Raw genomic sequence first — 24,563 nt, 5'->3', positions numbered from 1 at the left:
CTTGGTTGGGAACAACTCTAGATGACAGCGTTATTATTATGACATAATATGATCTGCCCCCTCTGCAAGGGATCACAGTAGTGGGCTGGGTGGCCTGTCATGCTCTTTCTCACTGGTCTCACGTATTGCTTGTGATGGTGAGTTAGCTCAGTAATCACTCCTCAGTGCTGTGTCCTATACAGGGTACTGGGGAAATAAAACACACGGCCCAAGTCTCTTATTTCCATAGCAGATGATTATTGTGATGTCTACATTTGATCATGAAATATTTGTGATCTCTGCAAACTGGAAGATGGCAACAAAATATAAACATCTAGTGCTGGAGACTCTTTGAGTGCACTGTTTGTGGTAAAATTTTGATTATCTTATTACAGCATGTTAATTTAATTAGATCACAAGTGTCTGAGTTGAAAGGAGCCATTTTCAATGGATATTTTAACTTTTAAATTTGATGTTCAAGACTAAAGTTTCCCTTATACCTCAAGACTTAGGTGTGAAACCTGGGATTCAACCAACAGGATACACTGAATGACTCAATCCACCTTCAGGGAAGGGAAACTGGAGACAAGATGTTTGTGAAAGTCTGAAATTACATTCTTGTGATTATCTGTTGCAGCCCAGGTGCCCTGAGCTTGGTGGCATGCTGGCCCCTCTCACTTGAGACTCATTGGTAACTGACACTCTCTGGAACAAGTCCCCTGGAAGATAGCAATAGCAAATGCTTCCAAGAACCCTTATTTAAGGGCAGATGGTGGAAACTGCATCAGGGCTAAATATATGGAAAATTCACCATAAAACTTGAGTATGTTGTATTTATTGTTAGAACAGCAGAAAATATGTAGAGTGTTTTCCTTTGAATTGATTGGAATTAATGTGTTAACACAATTTGAATGAAATGATTTCTTATATATATGTGTATGTGTCTGTGTATGTATACTGTATTTTTTGGACCATAAGACAAGATGCACCTAGGTTTTAGAGGAGGAAAATAGAAAAAAAAATTTGAAGCAAAAATGTGGTAAAGTATTTAATAACATCCTTTAAAGCAGACATCCTTTTCTGCTTTGACATCTTTCCAGTTATGGTAGATTCAGCAGGAGACTACGGTACACTATCGTATCTTTCTACAACAAAATACAGTATGACAGAACTATCAGCACTGTGTCCTTCATAGTTATGGGGGCACTGTAGCCGAGAACATCAGTGGATGACGCACTGTTATGGGGGGAATCTGCTGCTGACACTGTTATGGGGGAGATCTGTTGCTGCAGGGCCACAGGTTGTGCAACACTCTTGTATGGGGACTGCTGTTTTGCACAACCTGTGTGGCTCTGCAGCTGTTGCCAAATTACAACTCCCATCATCCCAACCTACCCAAGCATGATGGGAGTTGTAGTTTTGCAACAGCTTCAGGCCACATTGACAGGTGACCCTGCAGTAGAATTTACCTATGTTAATGGGGGGGGGGACACACCAGTCACAGGATGGAGGCACATTTGGGCGCTGCAGGCTTTCTTCTCCTAACGTGCCTGCACCGCCTGTACCCTCCTCTCTAGCACTATACTATGCCCTGCGGGGATTCCGCTCCCGCTTCCCTTGCTTTTCACCCCAGAGACACCCCTGCCTCCTAGCCCAGGGCCTGCAGCATCTCACCACTACTGCTGCCAACAGCTTCCTGCAGCGATGACCCTGCTCCTGCCTTCTGTGACCCGGCTCCACTGGCGCCACCCCTCCTCCCCCACTGCTCTGCCCCCAACCAGCCAGTCATGCTACATTTGGACTATAAGATGCACTCTCATTTTTCTCCCATATTTGGAGGGGAAAAGTGCATCTTATAGTCTGAAAAATATGGCGTGTGTGTGTATACACACAGAGATACACATGTATATATAAATCTAAGAGGGAGTTGTACAAATAGATGCTGTGTTATAAATTTTCTATAGCTTGTTTTGTTTGGATGTGTAGCATGGTGGCTACACATCCAAACAAAACAGAGTGACACCTAGTATTTGATGTGCTAGTGACACTGGACAGGTTGGAAGGGAAGAGTATCTGGCCTGAAGCCTGCAGGTCATCAGCTGCTCCTGCAGACCTTGGGCATTTATTGAGTGAACTTGGAGGAGTGTCCAGTCCTGAGATGATTGCAGACGGTGATACTTCCTAATTGTGTTGAAGTGAGAATTTAAATCCTGCAAGTTTTTAGGATGGCGGGAACCGTGTGGTGGCATCTCACAGGGCTTTTGTGATTTCTACTCATCAGTTAACCTAGAAGCTCCCTGGAAGTGAATTTGTGTGTGTGTGTGTGTGTGTGAGAGAGAGAGAGAGAGAGAGTGGGGGGAGAGAGAGAGAGAGAGAGAGAGAGAGAGAGAAATAGCACAGGAAAGGCAGCCAACTCGTTGTACTGGTACTAAAGTTGAAGAGATCTGAAAAATGTAGTTTTTAGCCAGAAAATGGAAGCTTCCATGAAATGAAGAGTATGACAGATTTGGTTGTGACAGATCTCCCATGTAAGATCCTTATGTGAAAAGAAGACTCCCCTTGAATCTGTTCTAGTGAGTGCTTTATTCAGGGCAAAACAGTGTATTGTGGATAGAATTATATGTCAGGTCTTTGGATGTTCTCTCATTACAAGTAAACACAGAGCCTGGATGGGTGGCTCGGTTGGAGCATCATCCCATATACCAAAAGGTTACGGGTTTGATTCCTCAGTCGGGATGTGTTGGGAGGCAACTAGTGGTTGAGAGTTCAAACCTCAGTCAGGATGTGTATGGGAGGCAACCAGTGATGTTTCTCTCTTACATTGATGTTTCTGTCTCTCTCCTTCCACCACCCCCTGTCTAAAAATCAATAAACATATCATCCAGTGAGGATTAAAAAAAAAGTAAAGAAAGAGTCTCTGGTACAACTTGATTTTCTTTAAAGAGATTAGACCTTTGCATGATCTTAATTTAAACAAAGTGAGAAAAATAACCTCTTATAATCTCTCAAGTATATATGCTTCAAAGTTTTTTTTAGTATCTAATAAAAATGGTTTTCTACTTGCATCTGTCTATTTATGTTGATCTCTATTGAAAGTGTTTTTCTCCACTCCCAGGTTCTGTACATCTCATGCAGGTGCACTTGGATACATTATTCTGCCTATTGCCTTACTCTCTTGTTAGACTTAGTCAGAGTCTCAGTTTTTTCCCCCTACTGGAATATCTGTTAATTAGTCTTTTGTTCTGTGATCTTCTGCCCTTTCTGTCTCCCTCACCTACTTGGAGTGATCTTTGTACAATGTAATTCTGATTCCCATGGCCTTTAGAACAGGTCAAAGTCCCCAGCAAGGTTTTCAAGGTTCTTCCTGTTACCTATGCCTCCCAATCCATCCCTTGTCACCCATCTTATTTCTGCCCCATCTGGCAACCTTTTGAAAGTCACCAGATAAAGCAGCAGGTTTTCCCCCACTCCTACCCCTCAAAGCTCCTTATTTTGCCTAACATCCCCTTCTGTGCCTGGCTCACTCCTGTGTATGCTTTAGGAGTTAGTTCAAGGGTGGTTTCTCTTTGTTTTGTTGTGTTTATTTTTAATACAAATTTGAACCATTCTGAATTGACATAATGTGATATAGAAAAATTAATGGAACTTCACTTTCATACAGTTTTTATTTTTATTATTTATTTTTAATTAATTTTTTCAATTACAGTTTATATTCAGTATTTTATATTAGTTTCAGGTGTTTTTATTTTTATAGTTTAAAATATTTATTTTACATTTTAAATTATAGTTTACATTCAATATTGTTCTATGTTAGTTTCAGGTGTTTTTATTTTTATTTTTAAAAATTTTCTAATTTGAACAATTTAAAAATTAGAGAGCAAAATTCAACAGAGTGAATTGAACAGATCTTATTGGCTTTTTTTGTAAACATTCTCTTTTTGACACTCAATATTATTTTATGTTAGTTTCAATATTATTTTATATTAGTATGGCATGGTGGTTAGACAGTTACATAATTTATGAAGTAATTCCTCCGATAATTCTAGTACCCACCTGGCACCATACATAGTTATTATAATATTATTGACTATATTTCTTATTCTGTACATTACATCCTGTGACTGTTTTGTAACTACCAATTTGTACTTCTTAATTCCTTCATCTTTTCTAACCATCAGGAAATCCTCGGTTTGCTGTTTCTGTTTTGTTTGTTTATTTTGTTCTTTAAATTCCACATATAAGTGAAATCATACTTGTATATGTCTTTCTCTAACTTATTTCACTCAGCACAATACCCTGTATGTCCATCCATATTGTTACAGATGGCAAGATTTCATTCTTTTTTTTTTTTATGGTTCAGCTATATTTCACTGTATATATGCACCACTTCTTTATCCATTCTTTTATGGATGGACGTGTAGGTAGCTTCCATATCTTAGCTATTGTAAATAATGCTGCAGTGAACATATAGGTGCATGTCTTTTTGATTTAGTCTTGTGGGTTCTTCAGATAAATACCCAGAAGTTGAATTGCTGGGTCCTTCATTATCTCTTGTTAGAGCCTTTGTTTCAAAGCCTGTTTCATCTTGTATAAGCATTGCTACCTCAGCTTTTTTTTCTTTGTTTCCATTTTCATGAAACATCCTTTTCCATCCCTTTACTTGTAGTCCATGTGTGCTTTTCTCTCTGAAGTGAGTCTCTTATAGATAGTGTATATATGTAAGGGTCTTGTTTTGTTATCCATTTAGCCACTGTATGTCTTTTGATTAGAACATTTAATCCATTTACATTTAAAGTAATTGTTGATAGATATGTGGTTATTGACATTTCTTATTTAATTTTTTATCTCTTTTTCTTCTTTTTCTTAAAGAAGACCGTTTAACATTTCATGTAATACTGTTTTAGTGGTAATGAACTCCTTTAGCTTTTTGTTTTCTGGGAATCTCTCTATATGTCCTTCAATTCTAAATGATAGCTTTGCTGGGCAGTTGTAGGTTTTTGGTTTTCATCAGGCTGAGTATTTTGTGGCAGTCCCTTCTAGCCTGCAAAGTTTGTGTTGAGAAATCAGCTGACAATCTTACAGGAGCTCCATTGTAGGTAACTAACATTTTTTCTGTTGCTGCTTTTAAGTCTCTTTTTGTCTTTAGTCTTTGGCCTTTTAATTATGATGTTTCTTGGTGTGGGACATTTTTTCGTACATCTTGTTTGAGACTGCGCTTCCTGGACTTGAATGTCTATTTCTTCCACCAGGTTAAAGAAGTTTTCTGTCATTATTGGTTTCAAATAGGTTTTCAATTTCTTGTTCTGTCTTCCCATTCTTTGTGGCTCATCCATGATGCAAATGTTGGCAAACTTTAAGTTGTTCCAGTGACTCCTTTAACTATACTCATTTTCTTTTAAATTCATTTCTTTTTGCTGTTCTGATTGGGTGTTTTCTGCTTTCTTATCTTCCAAATTGTTTTTTTGATTCCTGGCTTCACCTGCTCTACTGTTGATTTCCTCAAATGTAGTCTTCATTTCAGTGGTTGTATTCTTTGTTGCTGACTGGATCATTTTTGTTTTCTATCTCCATTTTTATGTTTACCATTTCTTTGTTGAAGTTCTAAGTTCATCTGCTTTTCCCCTTAGTTCACTGAATATCCTTATAACCAGTGTTTTGAATTCTGCATCTGATGGATTGCTTGTCTCCATTTTATTTAGTTCTGTTTCTGGAGTTTTTTTCTCATCTTTTATTTGTGACATGTTTCTTTGTCTCCTTATTTTGGCTGTCTCCTTGTGTTTGTTTCTGTGCATTAAATAGAGCTGCTACATCTCCTGGGCTTAGTAGAGTGGTCCTATATAGTAGGCATAACTGTAGGGCCCAGTGCCACAGCCTCTGCAGTCATCAAGCTGGGTGCTCCCTTGTGCCCCCCTTGTGGGCTTTGTGTACACTATTGTTGTAGCTGAGCCTTGATTGCTATTAACACATCAGTGGGAGGTATTTACCCCCAGGCCAATAGGCTTTGAGGACTGTCCATGACTGCAGTGGAGGAGCTGCTGTGTAAAGGCTGACCCCATAGAGCAGGAATCACTTTAGCAAGGCTCTGATACATGATGAGTCTGTCCCTTAAGTGTGTTGCTTATAGGGGTGGTTGGGTGGTGCTCTGACATAGTTTGAGGCTGTTCACCAGGTAGGCTAGCTCTGGGTCCTCCTGGAAGGATCAGGCTGAGATCAGCCACTGCGTATGCCCTGCCCTGGTGCCACCAGCATGAGTCACAGAGCCATCTGCAGGTAGGTGCTACTTGTACTGTGCTTGGAGGTGCCCAGGAGAGGCTAATCTGTGAACAGAGGCTGCTGCCACTAGTGCTGGGCCTGGGGCCACTTAGCAAGAAGTATAGGGCATGCTGAGGCCAGATGTTGCTTGTTTGGGGGGTTTGTGGACCTTTGGGAAATGTTAGGAAAGTCCCCAGTATGAGCCAAGGCAGTTCGTTTATATGGAAAAGCCACTAGAAATGGCTTGGGTGGGCCTGCAAGTTGGTTGAGGCAGGGTCTCAGGGAATCACCAGGGCTGGGTGAATAGTGTTATCCAAGTGGTGGAGACTCAGATATGGCATGGGCTTGTGCCTGCAGGCGGAGGGCTCTGGAATGGAACAATAGCTTATGCTAGTACTTATGTCTGGGAGAAAGTTGCCCCTCCAGCTGTCGTCCCACCAGACAATTCAGTTTCTCACTGTATGTCCCTGGTGCTTTTTGAGCTGCTGCCCCAGTGCTGGAGCTGAAAGCCAGTGAGTCTGAGTCAATGTCTGAGCACAGGCCCTTTAAGAGGAATGCTTGGGACTTAAGAGAGCCCTCTATCTCTCAGGCATAATCCTGCTCACTTTCACAGCCAGAAGTCATGGGGATGTCTCTTCATGGCACTGAAACACTGAGCCTGTGTTCCTGGTGTGGGGCTGGGACACCTGGCTCCGAGGTGGGGGACCTCTGCAGCAGATATATCCCTCCTAATTTTTAACTGCCACACATGGATGTGGCACCAGCCTGTACTGCATCTCTGGCCCTCCAATCAGTCTTGATGTGGCTTCTTTATATTCTTAGTTATATTTATATTCTATTTTTATATACATTTCTAGTCTATATAAATATATTTATATTCTTTATATTCTAGCTGGACTTCTGTTCATCTACATTTCAGGCAGTTCTGAATGATGGTGGTTCTGTAGTTTAGTTGTAAGTTTGATGTGATTGTGGGAGGATGAGAGTACTGCATTTACTTGTCCTTTAATTGATGGGATGAGTTTAACCTTTTTTGAATTTATTATGGTTTTAATTAACATTTATTTCTCTGATGATTCATGATGTTGAGCATCTTTTCATATGTCTCCTGGCCATCTCTATGTCCTCTTTGAAGGAGTGTTAATTCAGATCCTTTATTTTTTAATTGAATTGATTTTGTTTTTTTTGTTTGTTTGTTTTTTGGTGTTGAGTGATATGTGCTCTTTATATTGGGTTGGCAAAAAGTTTGTTTCTGTAAAAAAAAAAAAAGACATTTTTCATTTTTATCAGTAACTATTGATTTGGATATTTTGAGTGTGTTGGCTGTCTCCCATTGTGGTATAATGTTGATTGTTCTCAATATCTCAATTTGATCACTGCCAACTTCAACTGGTCTACCTGACCATGGAGAATTGTCCAGCAAAAAATCTCTAGCACGTAACTTTGCAAACCACTTTTGATAAGTTCCATCAGTCACAGCACCTTGTCCATACACTGCACAAATCTTTTGCATTTCAGTTGCATTTTTAGCTTTCTTTTTTTAATTACTTTATTGTTGTTCAGTTACAGTTGTCTGTATTTCCCCCCACCATTCCCCCACCCCAACTTTCTTGAAATAATAAAGCATAATATGCCAAAAATGTTGTGTGTTTTCTTCTATCTTCAATATTAAAATGGCTACACAAAAATTCACCAAGTTTTGTAAGTATTCTTAAATGGATGCTGATATGACATCTGTCACAATACAGTCTAACACAATTGTTTCAAGTGAAATGAAAAACTAAGTGCTACTAGAGCCAGCTTACAGGAAAACCAAATGAACTTTTTGGCTACTAACCCAGTAAATTTTGGTTATTAACCGCCTTATTGGATGTACCATCGGTGAATAACTTCCCCCATTCAGTAGGGTGTTTTTTCCTTTAGTTGATGGTTTTCTTTCTTGTGCAAAAGCTTTTTATCTTGATTCCATTTGCTTATTTTTTTCTTTTGTTTCTCTTGTCTAAGAAGGAGATACATCGGAAACAAAAATTGCTGAGAGAAATGTCAGAGTTTACTGCCTGTATTTTCTTCTAGGAGTTTAATGGTTTTGAATTTTACATTTAAGTCTTTATTCATTTCAAGTTTATTCTTTCGTATGGTGTAATAAGCTGATCTAGTTCAATTTTTTTGCATGTATCCAATTTTTCCAACACTATTTATTGAATAGACTGTCTTTACCCCATCGTATGTTTTTGCCTTGGGTAGTCTCCCTTTAGAAGCGTGCCTTGTCTGTACTCCCTTGTACTCCCTTGCGTGCACTGACATTGCTGATGCTTTTCCCCTTAGGGCTATAGCTTTTAGAACTACATGGTACCTGGTACAAAAGGGGCACTTAGAATATTTCTTAATGAATCAAGTAAATAGTTAGTTCAGAGGATATTTGTTTTAATTACTTATACTACTTACTACCAATTAAAATTTCTGTCTATAGCTTATTGATTTGCAGTGCTTGGAGATGATTTCATTGATACCAAAATTGTATTGATTCTATTTTTATTTATTTTTAAAAATCACCTTTATTCAACTTTTTGAGTTTAAAATTTAGGTTTTTTTATTCTAGCATTATAGAAAATTAAAGTTACAAATTTGCCTTTTTTTTTAGCTTTGACTAATTTTTATTATATAGCAGTTACATTGTTGGTATTGTTTAGTTTATAATTATAACATTTTTTTCTGAACTTGAGTGTCACTTAAGAGAGTATTTTAAAATTCCTCAAGTAGTTGAGAAATTTTAGTTTAAACTCAGTGGTGGACTTCTAATGTGTTGAGTTTGCTTATGACCTGTGATATTCCCCCTTTGAGGGTTTTATTCACATGGCTTCGGAAAATAACTTTTAGTAAAAGTTTTATGACTTTTAGGATCTTTGAAGTGCTATTTCTCTCTCTATATATATCTATTAAATCAGTCTTACTATATTTAGCTCTGTTGTATTGTACTTTTGGCTTGTTTTATATGTTAAAATAGATCATTAAAATCTTCCATTATAAATGTATTTTCTCCTGTGTCTGTATTTCTTTTATTTTCGTGTATTTTATTATTTTATCTGCATGCTGTTATTGGTTGCATAAAGGTTTCTGAGTATGAATAGCTAAACTGTAAATTACATATTAATTCTTTTTGAAATGATACCTGTCTCCCTTTAAAGTCTTTCATCTGATACTGATGCCGTGTTGTTGTGCTTTTGTGCCCACATGTACCTGATACATCTTTTTCTGTATTTTATTGTTAATCTTTCTGTATTTGAAAGCCAGTTCTGGTTGACTTGGTCTTATTGGTAAATTTAAACTGTTTATATTTACATTCATATTTGCATTACTCTTTTTATGTGATAACTAACATTTTTGTTTTTTTCTTTTACATGTGTTTCTTGGGGGAGAGTTTACTGACTTTCACATTATGGAATATACTTTGTAATTGGGAAAATATAGTGTCTATTTTCTGTCATTCCAGTAACTATCTTTGTGTTAACAAAATACTATTTGAACCTTTTTTTTCTAATTATCCTTATCAAGAATAAAGCAGTATTCGATTATATCCCCATACTTTTCCTTTAACCCCATGTATCTTTTGTACTTCTCACTTTTCTCACCTACCTCTTTAAGCATTTTATATCCAGGTTATTTTATTATATTTTTAGGATGTTATTTCTCTTATGTTAATAATTTTGAGGATTTACTCTATTTTATAATCATATTGACTCCAATGGTATAAATATAGTTTGCTGTCACAGTATTTATACCCCTTATTTTTGGATTTTTAATTAATTAATCTCTATGTTTGCTGGAATATGAATCACTTAGTATGTTTAGTAAGGGAAGTATGTGGCTGGTACATTTCCAGCTCTAGAGTATCTTTCCTTTAGCTATAAACATATATAGCTAGTTATGTAATTTTCAAACCATAATCTTTTTTCCCCTCAAAACTCTGAATTTGTTTGTTTTTCAAAGTTAGTGTAATTTAGTCTAGCTATTTATCATATACTAGATTCTTATGTATGCCCTGGTGTACTTTAGGACTGCTGATCTCCATAGGTGTCTATATTCTGGTGCCCATTCTAATCAACTTGGCCTATAAGGAGTCGCTGACAACATTGTCTTCTGGAGCTGAATGTTGCAGAGAAAGGCCGTGGTCAGCATGATTTTTGTTCCTTTGTGGATACTAGTTTTTCTTTTTAGATTTGTGTTGGATTTTTAATTGTATTTGAATTTACAACTTTAAATTTGCTACATCTAGACATTTTTCTCTGCAGTTGTAGTGAGGTCCTGTGTAATGTGCAGTGTTTCATCCCAGGGTTACAATGGGAGGACTCTGCAGAGGACTCATGCTTTCCATGTGTTTTATTTCCATGTAATATTTATTTTTTATAATGTTACTTATTTTTGTATCTGCTTCCTTTATTTTCCTAGGTCTTAAAAAGTTTCAGTGGAACATGAATCAGAAATTCTAAAAAAATTACCCTGTTTCTTTTGTTTTTTAAGCAAATCTATTTTGGAAGAATGAATTTCCATTCTCCTTTAGGAGAGTTTTCTCCTTTGCTGCATATTCTAAGTGTGTTCTGCTTTCATGAGAGGGGGTCACCCCAGCCCCTCATATGTCTTTGCAGTTTCATTCGTGCTTTAAGCAGTAAATCTTCTAAGTGTTTTGGGTGTAGTTGCGGTCCTTTACCCTTTCCTGGTTTCCATTTCTTAATGAGGTTTCTTTAACTTTATAATATGGGTTGATTTTTAAAATGCAGGAGGGAGAAATTAAATGCTTTTCCCTTTTTATTATATTCCATATTTCCTTTAGATGTCTTTGCCTTGTATGTTGTGTCTCTTTTGAAATAATTTTATTCATGTTCTTGTTAGCCAAGGAAAGTATGGCCTTTTGAATGGTGATCTAAGCAAATATTAGATTTACTGCAGTGTTTGAAAGCTTCATTCTTAGTTATCTTTATAAAATGCCCACTCTCCAGGTTCTGTGTTTCTATCATGTTTGAGTATGAGTACCTTCCTTAAGTTTGTACATTTCCTTGTGTCTTCCTATGTGTGTAAGCTAAAATAATAATTCCCGTGGTTTTCCTTTTTGTCATTTTCACTTGTCTGTTTGTGCATGGAGTGCCTATTAGGAAGTATTATGTGCCAGGCACTATTTTTGACATTGGTGTTACAAGATGGCTAATGTGTGGTCTCTTTTCTCAAGGAATCCAGCATCTAATGGTGGAGTGGGCCCTGTAGCCATCTAGCTGGACAGGGATTTGGTGAGAGTTACAGTTGAATTGGGCCTTTCTCAAAAAATGATGTTTGAGTTTGGTCATAAAGACTGAAAAGTATATGTGAAGATGGAGCGGGGCTGTCCTTATTCAGTAACAACATAGCTAGTGATTAGATAGTTATAAGAAGAAAAGCATTTTTTTAAAGATAAAAATGTAGTCATCTTATGTTTGAGATTATGTAGTTCCTTATTTTAGCTCTATTTCTCTTAAACTATAAGGTCCCAAACAAGTGTTGACATTCAAAAAGTTTAATGAAAATATCTCGTCCATGTCAGGAAGTTGAGTCATTTTTAATAAGAAATGAGTGGCCAGGCCCAAGACAGCTGAAGAGTAACTTGCCCCCTCCATAAGTCTACATGGAGGTGTTCATGCCCCTGGGCTCCTGCTCACATGGGGCCTTCTGAGACCATCCTTGTAGCACAGGCATCCACAGGATGTTTCTTTTAAACCTAACTGTGTAGTTCTCGTCATAAGTTTTCTGAACATTTATAACTTGAAAGGTAAGTAAGACTTCTGTTCTTTAAAACCAAACTTTTTCTTTTCTCCCTAGTCAACATTTTCTTTACCTAGGTCCCTTGTGTCATACAGCTAGTTTCAGGGAGAGTTTCTCTCCTTGCCCTCCAGGTGTAGTTGGTCATTGTTTTAGTATACCTTATATGAATTAGTATGTAATATTTTCCTCTTTCTTCACTGTCTTCCATTTCTAAGTGGAATAGAAATCAAGTGTGAATGTCCTGGGACATATTGCAATCATTTGGTAGTAATTTGAAAAAAAAGTTTCCCACACAAATTTAATGAGGATCAGCAATTTTAAAGTATACCATAGCATTTTGTATAAACTCCAGCTTACATTTCACATTATTCATGGTCATGCCGTAGGTTCTGAAGAAAAAGGAACTATGGATAATCAGTTAAAAGAATGACAGATTCCCTGTTGTGCTGATCAGTTAGTAATACCTAATTTCGATTTCTGATGTGCTATAATGGATTACCATATAGATGTAGCTGAGCACTGAGCATTAAACCGAGCCATATGTTTTTCAGAAGAGTAGTATTTATTCACACTGTGTGGCTTTGCTGAATTTTTTTTTATTTTACTCTTCAGTGAAACTACAGATAAGAAGTCAATAGTTTGTATGCATTCATAGTAGTGTAGCTTAGAATAGCGGCTGCAGTACAAATGCCATATTGTATTGGCCTCAGGAAAGATAGGCTTCATCTGGGACTTTCAAGGGACAGGCTTATCATTTAGACACAGATGATTGTGTGGGTCTTTATTTTTAGTTGACCTTACAAACTTTAGTATATAATATTGGCCCGTGTAATATTTGGGTACAAAGAGAAATTTCACTGTGGATGATGTTTCAGCCTTGTTGTTGTGTAAGTTTCTGTCTGTTTGGTTATACTCTTTAGTAGCTCTAACCTTGGGCATGGTATTTCATGTCTAAACATTACTGAGTTTATTTGCTGAATGTCTTTAAAGTCCATGCACTTTGTAAATCTGAACACTTTTATCCAGATAGGCCTGACATAACAAGTTAGAGACTATTTGTGTCTAACTGACAGTATCCAAGCATCTAGATACACATCATCCTGCATATTCTTTATTTTCCTGTTTATTAAAAAAAAAAGTTTTTCTTTGTTGCATACTAAGAAAAGAAACCTAAACCAAGAAAGCAGATAAGTAGTTTGGGAAACTGATAAGCATGATTCAGTGCCAAATTGGTTTCCTGACTAACGTAAAGATCTGAACAACAGTGGGCACACCAGGCATTCATCTAGTCCAAGATAAGATCTATCCCAAATCTCTAATTTTCTCAGTGTCTTCTATAAGACATTTTTAAATTAAGTGGCAAGATGGGATCAGAAGATGTCCCTGTAATGTAGCTGATGTGCCAACTCCCCTTGGAGGAATATGTGTGAGAAAATAGGACACTGGTCTCTGTTGTGTACCATTTGCTCAGGAAGGAGGCAAAAAAAGTGTAGGAAGGATTCAGTGGACCCAGGCTTCCATCAATGTGGGGCAGCAGCCAACTGATGATAAATATTGTCAGCAGAGATTATGTCCTTGATTCTTCTAATTCTACAGCCTCTTAATATGATTAGACTATTCTAATTAATCATTTGAACTTTATTGTGGCACAAATAGAGGTGTGTTACTTACATCTCCCTTCAAGAAAAAATTTGCTGTCCAGCTTCAAGGAATGGATTAACTGGGAGCCTTCAGCTTTCCAGCCATGGTGAGCCTCTTATCATGGTCACCAGCCAATGACTGAGTGAGGTGATGGTACAGGGTTTTGCCATTTTCAGGCACTTGGGGCTCCTCTAACATCCCATCTTTGCTCCAGAGTTCTCGTAAGGCTGGCAGACATTTGTCAGCTCTGTGTGGCGGCCTGAGGCTCCTTGCCCAATCCTGCTTTCTCATTTCTCTTTCACAGATGCTACTCCCCAGTAAATCATTAGCACGCCTAACTCCACTGCAGTGTCTGTTTCCCAGAGAACTTAACCTGCAACAATTATTCATTTTTTATCAATCATATTGAACTTGCCTCTATAGTAAGTTTTTTACTAAAGAGAAAGTATGAGTTAAAGAATCATAAAACTTAGGTGAAAGTGGAGGCCATCTATCTGTCTTTAGTCTGGGGACCTCCTAGTCCATCTCCACATTGCCCATAGAATTGCTTGTTTGGTCTGGCAGCAACCTGACTGCTGAGACCCTCATACTTTCCTCAGTTCCACAGTCATCAGTTTTCTTGTACTAACCTCTTTGCTTGTGTTTTCTCATAATCTCTAGATAGCTCTCTGGATTCTTATGACTGTCTATGTCATCTTCTATACCTCATGGGGACAGATTAGGTTTACATTCTCTAGCTAGGGCAATGCTCGTGTGGGTTATTAAAGTATTCTCTAGAAAACTGTTTTTTTAAAAAAATCCTCACAAGAGAGTATGCTTATTGATCTTAGAGAGAGAAGGAGTGGGGTGGGGGGAGGAGAGAATGAGAGAAACATTTATGTGAAAGAAACACTAATCAGTTGCCTCCCATATAACCCCTGACTGGTGATCGAACCCACAACCTTTTGGTATCTGGGATGACGCTCCAACTTCTGATTCCTTTTTAGTGTAGTAGAACTGAAAACATAATGCAGTTTTTGCATTTAGTTCCTTTGTGTGTTATCCATGTAAAATTCATGTTAGCATGTGTATATTGTAAGGTGAAAACCTATTTTGTTTTTTTTCCCTCCTCAAAGGGCCACTTTCCTCTACACAATTTATAGATGGATCTTTCCTTCCTGGCATTTGGTGTCTGGCTGACAAATGTTCTCTGAGCAACAGTTAACATTGAGCACCCTGATTTAATATTGAAGTCACTTTGTTACATGGCATCAATTTTCTAACATTTGCCAGTGTCTTTAACTTCTTTTAACTACTTGTGCATATAACATAGACATTACCATTTCTAATCTTTAAAACAAATAAACATACCAACACTTGACACATCAAGAGTTTCTTCTTTGACCTGTGCACATTGTCTTTAGCTTCTGCTCTACCTCCTTTATCCTTACCTTCTTAGGGGAACTCCAGTACACTGCCTCTGGGGTTTCTTCTCATCTTCTCATTTTAAGTTCTCTCCCAGAGGGATTGCATGTACACACATCTTCAGTTGCTCCCTATATCCTGTTATCATCTAATTCCTGCTCCTGCGTTCCAGACTGATATGTTCAATTGCCTAGAAGATCATCTCCACTAAGATAATTGACACCTCAAATTCTAGGATGTCCAGAACTAAACTAGACATACTTCAGTTCTGGGGTTCCTTCTGGATTTGATATCTTAGATAAGTATTGCCATCCACTAAGCCATTAGGGAGTCATTCTTGAGTCCTCCATTTACCACAACTCTACCTGCCCATCCTCACAATTTTACCTCCTTACTATCACGATCGTATGCTTTCCTCTTTACCTTGCTGACCTTGGTCCAGGCCATTTCATTCCTCGTCTGAAATACTACCATTTCTTCTTTGTGGACATCTCTGCTTCTCTTCTCAGTCATCTTAAATTCACCTACAACTGGAACCTGATCAGGTACTGTACACTGCTCTATGAGAACGTTAACCACAGCCTCACCTGCCTCTTCTGCCTCTCCAGTCCCATCTCTTCCCATCCTTGCCCATCTACCAGTCAAGCGGACCCTCTTGCTGCTGCCATTTCTTTAAGGCACCAAACTGTCTTTGCCTCTTGGCATTCACATATGCTCTTCCTTCTGTTTCTGTTCTCCACTAGGTTAACTTAATCCTGTACATTTTAGCTCAAGTGTCTTCTTTTTCAGGAAGCATTTTATGATGCCCTTACTGAGATGACATACTTTCCCCCCTCACCTCTGTAGCACCTCAGACAAACTTGTGTCAGGTTTTTTTTCCCCCCTCTCCTTAATGATACTGGGTTGGCCAAGAAGTCTGTTTAGTTTTTTCTGTAAAATAAAATACACATTTTTCATTTTCACCAGTAACTTTATTGATCTCAATGCCTCAGTTTGATTGCTGTCAATTTCAACTGGTCAACTAGACTATGTAGCATCATCCAGCAAGAAAATATCGCAAACCACTTTTGACATGTTTGATCAATACAGCACCTTGTCCACACACTGCACAGATCTTTTTTTGTGTTTCAGTTGTGTTTTTACCTTTCTTGAAATAATAAAACATAATATGCTGAAAATGTTGTGTGTTTTCTTCCATGTTCAATATTAAAATTGCTACACAAATTCACCAATTTTGATAAGTTTTTTTTTTAAATGCACGCTGATATGACAGCTGTCACAATACAGTCTAACAAAATTGTTTCGAATGAAGTTAAAGACAACTAAGCAGTAGTAGAGCCATCTTATGGAAAAAAACAAATGATCTTTTTGGCCAACCCAGTTCTATCAGTTTCAAACATGATAGAAACACAGAACCTGGAGAGTGGGCATTTTATAAAGAATAACTAAGTAATTCCTTTACTGTCTCTCTTGCTCACTAATCATGAAACCCTTAGAAGTAAAAGCTAAGTATTTCATTCACATTTATTTTATTTCAGATGTCAAGTTTGGTATCTAGTATTTAGGTATTTTTCATTAAATGGGATTTGATACATATGCATACCACAATGTACGTGTCTGTGTGTGTGAGTGTATGTTAGCATTATCACATAGTAAAATAAGATACACATTTAGAGAAGAGTTTTAAAAGATAACAAATCAACATGTTCTATGGGAAGTCTGCAAAGGAAATGTAGGACAGCATTACCTTTAGTGATTTTCAGCATGTGATCAGCTATGTACTGCTTTTAATATATAATCAAATAATCTTTTATATAGTTTGTACAGCATTGTTATCTGTGTAGATGTGTAGCTTGAAGACTTTGTAATAAATAATGTCACTAAATACATTTATATTTTAGCACTTATATTTGTCAACTCTTCCCCCCCCCCGCCCCCAGCAACTTTATTTAGAGTTCAATATTACGAGCCAAAAGAACTTTTAAAAACCACTTTTAAACCCATTATTTGGCAGTGTCATTTTAAGGAATCTTTTTACACTTTCCCATTTAGAAAACACGCATATACAGGCGTACCCACAGGGTGGTTATCCGAGCATGCGCACTGCGTGAGAACACAGGTTTTACCTTGTCAGGCCTCCTGGGCTAGGCCCGGGGCTCGCCATCCAGGCAGCGCCTTGGCCGGCTTCTGAAACGTTCAATGGAGCTCAACCTCGGCTTCTCCGCATCCCTATTCCCCAAACCAGGCCTAGTCCTCTCATCCTTCCCAAACCTGGACTTTCCGCAGCGTAATGTGGCCTGCCTGCTTCGCCCACATCCCACAGACTTGAGACTCGAACCCCAGCCCAGGGACCCTGATTCGGTGTCTGCCAGCAAGCAGCTGCTGGGCAGGCAACCCGCCCAGGTCTCACCCTATTTATCAACTCTTGAAAAATTAGTTTTTTTGAAATTTTTTTTGTTCGAGTTTTCTTTACTAAGGGTTAAGCTATGCCCACATATTTTAATGTAAGTATTGTTAGGCAATTACATTTAAGGAAAGACAAAGTATATTTTAGTTAATGTGAACATAGGGCCATAGCAAAGATCAGGCTTACCTATAAAATTCACAATTTCACAAATTAAAAGCTTTCAAAAATCCCTTTAATGAGTATTTATTGGGCACATACTGTGTGCTAGTCCTGCTGTAGGTGCTGGGGATGTATCAGGGAACAAGATGAAGATATTATTGCTTTCATGGGGCTTATACTCTATTGGAGGGAATATTGCTTTGAAATGAGTGAACCAAGATCCTTTCCCTAGGGCTGACAACCATGAAGATAGAACACGTGATGCAGAAAGCACCAGTGGGGTGTTATGGGATGGAGGCCTCTCTTGACAGAATTTTAAAAGGCCTTTGTGAGGAGGTGACATTGTAGTGAGATCTGGATGGTCAGGTTATCCCTTCAGTGCAAGGCTATGGGTGAAGAAGTATCCAGAATGAGGGAAATGTTTGTGCCATTTAAAGTCATGTTTGATGGAAGTTTACTTGTTTTGCCTTTTCCCAGAAGTTCTTTTTCCCCCCCTCTTTAAAAAATATATTTGTTGATTATGCTATTACAGTTGTCCCATTCCCCCCCGACTCACTTCACTCCATTCTGCCCATCCCCTCCCTCCCACATTCCCCCCCTATAGTTCATGTCCATGGGTCATACATATAAGTTCTTTGGCTTCTACCTTTCCTATACTATTCTTACCCTCCCCCTATCATTTTCTACCTATCATTTATGCTACTTATTCCCTGTACCTTTCCCCTCTCTCCCCCCCCCCCCACTCCCCTGATGATAACCCTTCATGTGATCTCCATTTCTGTGGTTCTGTTCCTGTTCTAGTTGTTTGCTTAGTTTGCTTTTGCTTTTGTTTTAGGTGTGGTTGTTAATATCTGTGAGTTTGCTGTCATTTTTGCTGTTCATATTTTTTATCTTCCTTTTTCTTAGATAAATCCCTTTAACATTTCATATAATAAGGGCTGGGTGATGATGAACTCCTTTAACTTGACCTTATCTGAGAAGCACTTTATCTGCCCTTCCATTCTAAATGATAGCTTTGCTGGATACAATAATCTTGGATGTAGGTCCTTGCCTTTCATGACTTGGAATACTTTCCAGACCCTTCTTGCCTGTGAGGTCTCTTTTGAGAAATCAGCGGACAGTCTTATGGGAACTCCTTTGTAGGTAACTGTGTCCTTATTTCTTGCTGCTTCTAAGATTCTAGGTAATGTAATTATGATGTGCCTTGGTGTGTTCCTCGGGTTCAGCTTCTTCGGGACTCTCTGAGCTTCCTGGACTTCCTGGAAGTGTATTTCCTTTGCAGATTGGGAAAGTTCTCCTTCATTATTTGTTCAAATTTCCTCTTCTCTTTCTGGCACCCCTATAATTCGGATGTTGGAATGTTTCAAGATGTCCTGGAGGTTCCTAAGCCTCTCCTCATTTTTTTGAATTCTTGTTTATTCATTCTTTTCTGGTTGGATGTTTGTTTCTTCCTTCTGGTCCACACCGTTGATATGAGTCCCAGTTTCCTTCGCATCACTATTGGTTCCCTGTACATTTTCCTTTGTTTCTTAGCATAGCCTTAATTTTTTCATCTAATTTGTGACCAAATTCAACCAATTCTGTGAGCATCCTGATTACCAATGTTTTGAACTGTGCATCTGATAGGTTGGCTATCTCTTGTTGCTTAGTTGTATTATTTCTGGAGCTCTGATCTGTTCTTTCATTTGGGCCTTTTTTTGTTTGTTTGTTTTTGTTTCAGTGTGCATGTTAGGCAAAGGGGTGGAGCCTTAGGTGTTCACCGGGGCGGGGTAGCGCTGGTTGATGCGCTGTGATGCTGTATGTGCGGGAGGGGCCGAGAGGGAGCAATGGTGCTTGCTCCACTCTCAGCCGGATTTCAGTCACTCTCTCTGCTACCCACAATCCATTTGGGCCCCTCTGGTGCTGATTCTCGAGTGGTTGGGCTTGTTCACGCTATAGGCCCCAGTGGGTCTCTCCAACAAACTCTCCTGTGAGGCTGGGAGTTTCTCCTGCTGCTGCCTCAACCTCCACGGGTGTTTTCAATCAGAGGTTTGAGGCTTTATTTCCCTGGGCTGGAGCCCTGGGTTGCGCAGTCTGCTTTGCTCCCCCAAAGTTCCTCCCGGTTTATCTATGTGGGAATGTGGGGCCACAGGGTCTGCCACCCCCCACCTTGTGGGGTCTGCTAGCTGCAGCCTGGCCTGCCCTGTTCTACAATCCCCCACCTCACTGGGTCCGCCAGCCGCAGCCTTTCTGCGAGTCCTCTCCACCCCACCTACCGGTCTGGATGAATGTTTCTTCTTTATCTCCTTGATCGTCGGACTTCCATACAGTTCGATTTTCTGTCAGTTCTGGTTATTTTTTGTTTTTAAATTATTGTTGTCCTTTTGGTTGTGCAAGGAGGCACAATGTGTCTACCTACACCTCCATCTTGGCTGGAAGCTCTTCCCAGAAGCTCTTACATATCCCTTTATTGTCAAGTGAGAACAAATTAAGTAAATACATGTGTATTGTTACTGACCCAGTTAGAAAGTTAAGACAGAACTAAAGCAAACCAAACCCAAGGTGACTTGAATGCAGAAGAGAGTTTATTAGCTGCCTAGAAATACAGTTATCAGGAGATCTGAATACAAAATATTTACCTTAATCTTTCAAAATGTTAGAATATTAGGTGTAGATCAGTGATTTTTCAACATGTGTACCACAAGAATTTTTAAAACATGCCATACCTGACTAGTTAGGGACACTGATCCCTTTTCCCATAGGTTTTCAAATAAAAACAAAATGACAACAGCCAACACAACATAATCAAAATTATTCCTATTTTTTTTAGATCGACAAAAATATATTTTTTGGTATACTGCAGAATTTTAGTAATTAGTTTGTGTGTGCCATAAGATGAAAAAGGTTGAAAATCTCTGGGCTAGATAAACCTAGATGGAAGATTTTCATAGTAAAATAGTAAAGTATTATCAATACCAAGAAATATATTTTGTCTAGTTTTGGATTTCTACTTTTTTAAAGAAAAAGGTAGTTGCAAATAAAGTAGAAGGAATCATAATACCCAAGGATAATTTGCCAAAACTTGTTCTAGAGCGAAAAAAGTGTCACCCTCATTGGTTGTTTTTTTTTTCCCCCTGGTGGGGGGCTGTTTTTATTAGCCAAATATTGTTGTGTATTGTAAATTTGTTCTTTATTGTATGTTCCAATGGGGGGATTCATAACTATAGTCCTAAAACTTATGTTTAGCTGTTATTAATTTCAAGAAATGTTTGCTACTAGTTTCATTTCATAAACAATCCACAGAATTGTTTATGGTCTCATCCTCTTTAGTTATCTTTCTTTCCAACTCTGTTTCTTGTCCAGAGACTAACAATGATTATAATGGAAATGGGAAGTGAAAGGGGAAAAACAAGAAGCCTGGACAACGTGACATTTGAGAAATTATTCTTTTAATATTTAAGCAATGGCAGTGATTTAATTAAGATAAAATTTTCATTTCATTTTTTTTGTTTTTGTTTTTCATTAGTGGGGAATTAAACATGGGTCAGGAATCTCTTTAAAACATTCAGGGAAGCTTGCATGGTGCAAGTAAAAGAAACTGCCCCATAGGGGCACAGGACAAAATACAGTATTTATGTTATTGCACATAATTTTTTATTTTCTGAAACATATATGGCAAGTACTATGGACCTATCATGAAAATGTGTAATGTCATTTATAGTTTATTTTCTTACGATTTTTTGTTTGTTTTCTAGAAAATACTGCAGTTTCTACCTGAACGCATTTTCTTTCGATGGCATTACCAGAGTATAGGTAAGAACAAATAAATATTTTTCAAGTAACATAGATTTCTTCTAATTGAATTTTCAGTAATGTTTTATATAATTAACACCATCAAGATAGGTTATAGCAAGAAATATTAACAAGGTATGCTAGTTGAAACTGAGACAAGACCAGCCTGGAGTTTGGAGGAAATATAATATTTGTCTGTACTAAAATGTGGTTTGTAGACCAGCAGCAGCATCCTCAACAGAGAGCTTATTAAAAATGCAGAATTTCAGTTCTCAGCCAGACATACCAAATTACAGTCTTCATTTTTAACCAGAGCACCAGGGATTCCTGTGCAAAAGATTTGGAGAAATATGATCTCAGAATTTTTCTTAAGTAATTTTATATTTTTACTTATAAAAGTATCTTGTTCTTCAAGCTTTAATCATTGACTTAAAATCCTTGTTTGAATGCTGTAGGATATGGCAGCAAGAAGGAATTTGAACTAAAGCAAGTTACCATGGCTGCCCTTTCTGTCCAACTCTTGACATTGGACAGCATTTCAACTCAAAGTAATATTTACAGCACAATTGGAGTGCCGTATTTTGCTGTGTATAATGCTCACTTTTTTGCCTAAATTTTCAAGGGACAAATAAGGATATGCATTATACGTGGGTAGTACCTGAAATACCTTGTATCTGTTCTTGTGTTTTGTAATTATTAGCTATATAAAATTTCTTGTACCATAATATATTAAAAAATTAGCGCTAAAATTCCTTTATAATACAAAAAACATGTATCTAAATATAAATAAATAAAAAATTGTATTAAAAATTAAAACAAAAGATTTTTTTCCTGTAAGTTTGGGCCAAAAATGTTGGTGTGCATTATACATGCCAAAATATGGTAATTTGTGGTTCTGCCTTCTGTTTAAAGAGTTTCTGGTTTAGTCCTTTAGTCTTAGAAGACTGACATTTTCTATAATTTTTCCTTATTAGATGATTGTATTTGAGGACAGCATGGCCTTATAATGGAATCTTAACTGTTTATTCATTCATTCATATATTTATTGAGGGAGAGACATTTGTATGCAAAGTTATGGGGCAAAGTCAGAGACTATATCACTATCCTTGTATAAACCAATTATCTAGTGGGGGATTGGATGAGAAAAAAATTATTACAGTATAACTGTCACAGTGAAAGAAATGTAATGGTAGCAAACAAGAAAAGTTGAATAATTCTATTCAGAGGAATTGAGGAACACTTCAAGAGTGGTAATTTTAATTTGAGCCTTGAAAGATGAGTGTGAAAAGTGTGGAAAGGACTTTTTGGGTGAAAAATCAGTATGTAAAAGACATGGAACCTGAAAGAATAGGGCACATTCAGTGGATATTTCAAAATTCAGAATGTTAATTTTAATTTGGGGTTATTTATATGAAGAATATAACTGACTCTTAACATAAACTGAATTATTTAAAGTTATATGTTATTAATGTATAGAAAGTAAAGTATATATAGTAAATACATCTGTTGAACTGAGTGATTAAATCATAAATGATAATGCCTCATTTTTAAATCTTTCAAACACAGGTATAAAGTTTTTTAAATTTTAGGTAGTTGTTGATAGCCTTTCTGCTAATTGATGCTTTGACCTTTTGTATTTAAATTAAAGTAAAAATAAACAAAATCAAATGCTAAGTATAAAGAGACTTCATGGGGATTTGTTATGCTTCATGATATAGTAGGAATGGATGATAATGAGAAATAACTACATGTATTTTTTATCTTTGTTAGATGTAATCCTTAAATTTTATGTCATTTGTATGAAAACCATACTCATTTTCTTTGGATAGTAGGTGAAAGTGTCTGAAGACTAGTAGGCTATCCTCAGCATGAATAAATTTATTAGAACTATGTGTGGGAATTAATTTGCCAAATGTGTTGTGAAACTTTGTGCATCTAGTAAGCAGTGTTTAGTGTTACTTTAATTCTGCCTAGTACCACATGGTTACTGTTAAAATTGTTGGTACAAGTATCTTTTTACCCTATTTAATAACATTTTACCAGGAATAGTTGACTCCTGGAATGGATTTGCGGAATGTGTTGTTTACCTAATTTATGTAGTATGTATCAGGTTTGCCAAAAAGTTCATAAAAATGAACATCCCCATCTTATTCCTGATCTTAAGGGAAATGCTTTTAGTTTTTCCCCACTGAGTCTGATGTTAGCTGTAGGTTTGTCATATATGGTCTTTATTATGTTGAGGTATGTTTCCTCTATTCTTACTTTGTTGAGAGTTTTTTTTTTATAAATGGGTGCTGGATTTGTCAAATGCTTTTTCTGTATCTACTGATATGATCAGATGTAGCATATCATATTAATTGATCTGCAGATATTGAAGCATCTTTGCATCTTGGGAATAAATCTCCTTTGGTCATTTTGTATAATCTTTTTAACATATTGCTGAATTCAGTTTGCAGATATTTTGTTCAGAATTTTTGCATTTATGTTCATCAGAGATAGTGGCCTATCATATTCTTTCTTTGTAGTGCCTTACTCCTCTTGAATTTTTTGGAATAGTTTGAGAAGGAAAGGTATTAGTTCTTTGAATGTTTGCTAAAATTCACCTGTGAAGCCATTTGCTTCAGGACCTTTTTTTGGTTACGGGGAGAAGAGGTGTTTTTTTTCTTTTTTTATTACTGCTTCAATTTTATTGGTTGTAATTGGTCTCTTCATATTTTCTATTTCTTTTTGATTTAGTCTTGAAAAATTGTGTGTTTCTAGGAATACATTTATTTCTTCTAGATTGTTCATTTTTTGGCATATAGTTTGTCATATTTTCTTAAAATCCTTTGTATTTCTGTGGTATCAGTTTTCACTTCTCTTTCATTTCTGATTCCATTTATTTCAGCCTTCTTTATTTCTTTCTTGATGAAACTGGTTAAAGGTTTACACATCTTTTAAAAGAACCAGCTTTTGGTTTTATTGATCTTTGTAATTGTTTTTTTTTACATCTTTATTATTTCCTTCCTGGGGTTTTGTTTGTTCTTTTGCCAGTTCCTTTAGGGGTAACATTACATTATTTAGTTGTGATTTTTTTTTTTGAGGTAGGCCTGTAGTCTGTGAATTTCCCTCTTGTGACTGCTTTTGTTGTGTTCCATAGATTTGGAGTTGTTGTGGTTTTGTT

At 37.2% G+C, this 24,563-nt stretch overlaps 1 protein-coding gene across 4 annotated transcripts in view; it reads left to right on the top strand.

Moving 5' to 3' along the window:
- RALGAPA2 (Ral GTPase activating protein catalytic subunit alpha 2) overlaps positions 1-24,563 on the top strand; it is a 374,904-nt gene that overhangs the window by 54,778 nt on the left and 295,563 nt on the right. For all 4 annotated transcript variants that reach the window (XR_006655322.3, XR_006655321.3, XM_024559518.4 and 1 more), the window contains exon 4: positions 21,364-21,421. Coding sequence is in view for 2 of the 4 variants with exons in the window: in XM_024559518.4 (XP_024415286.1) it covers positions 21,364-21,421 (58 nt within the window). In the remaining 2 variants the exon portion in view is untranslated. The remainder of the gene's footprint in view (positions 1-21,363; positions 21,422-24,563) is intronic.

Source organism: Desmodus rotundus, chromosome 6 (genome assembly GCF_022682495.2).
Source record: "Desmodus rotundus isolate HL8 chromosome 6, HLdesRot8A.1, whole genome shotgun sequence".
Taxonomy (NCBI): Eukaryota; Metazoa; Chordata; class Mammalia; order Chiroptera; family Phyllostomidae; genus Desmodus; species Desmodus rotundus.
Note: the sequence above shows the minus strand (reverse complement) of the source record. Positions and strands in the feature narration are given on the sequence as shown.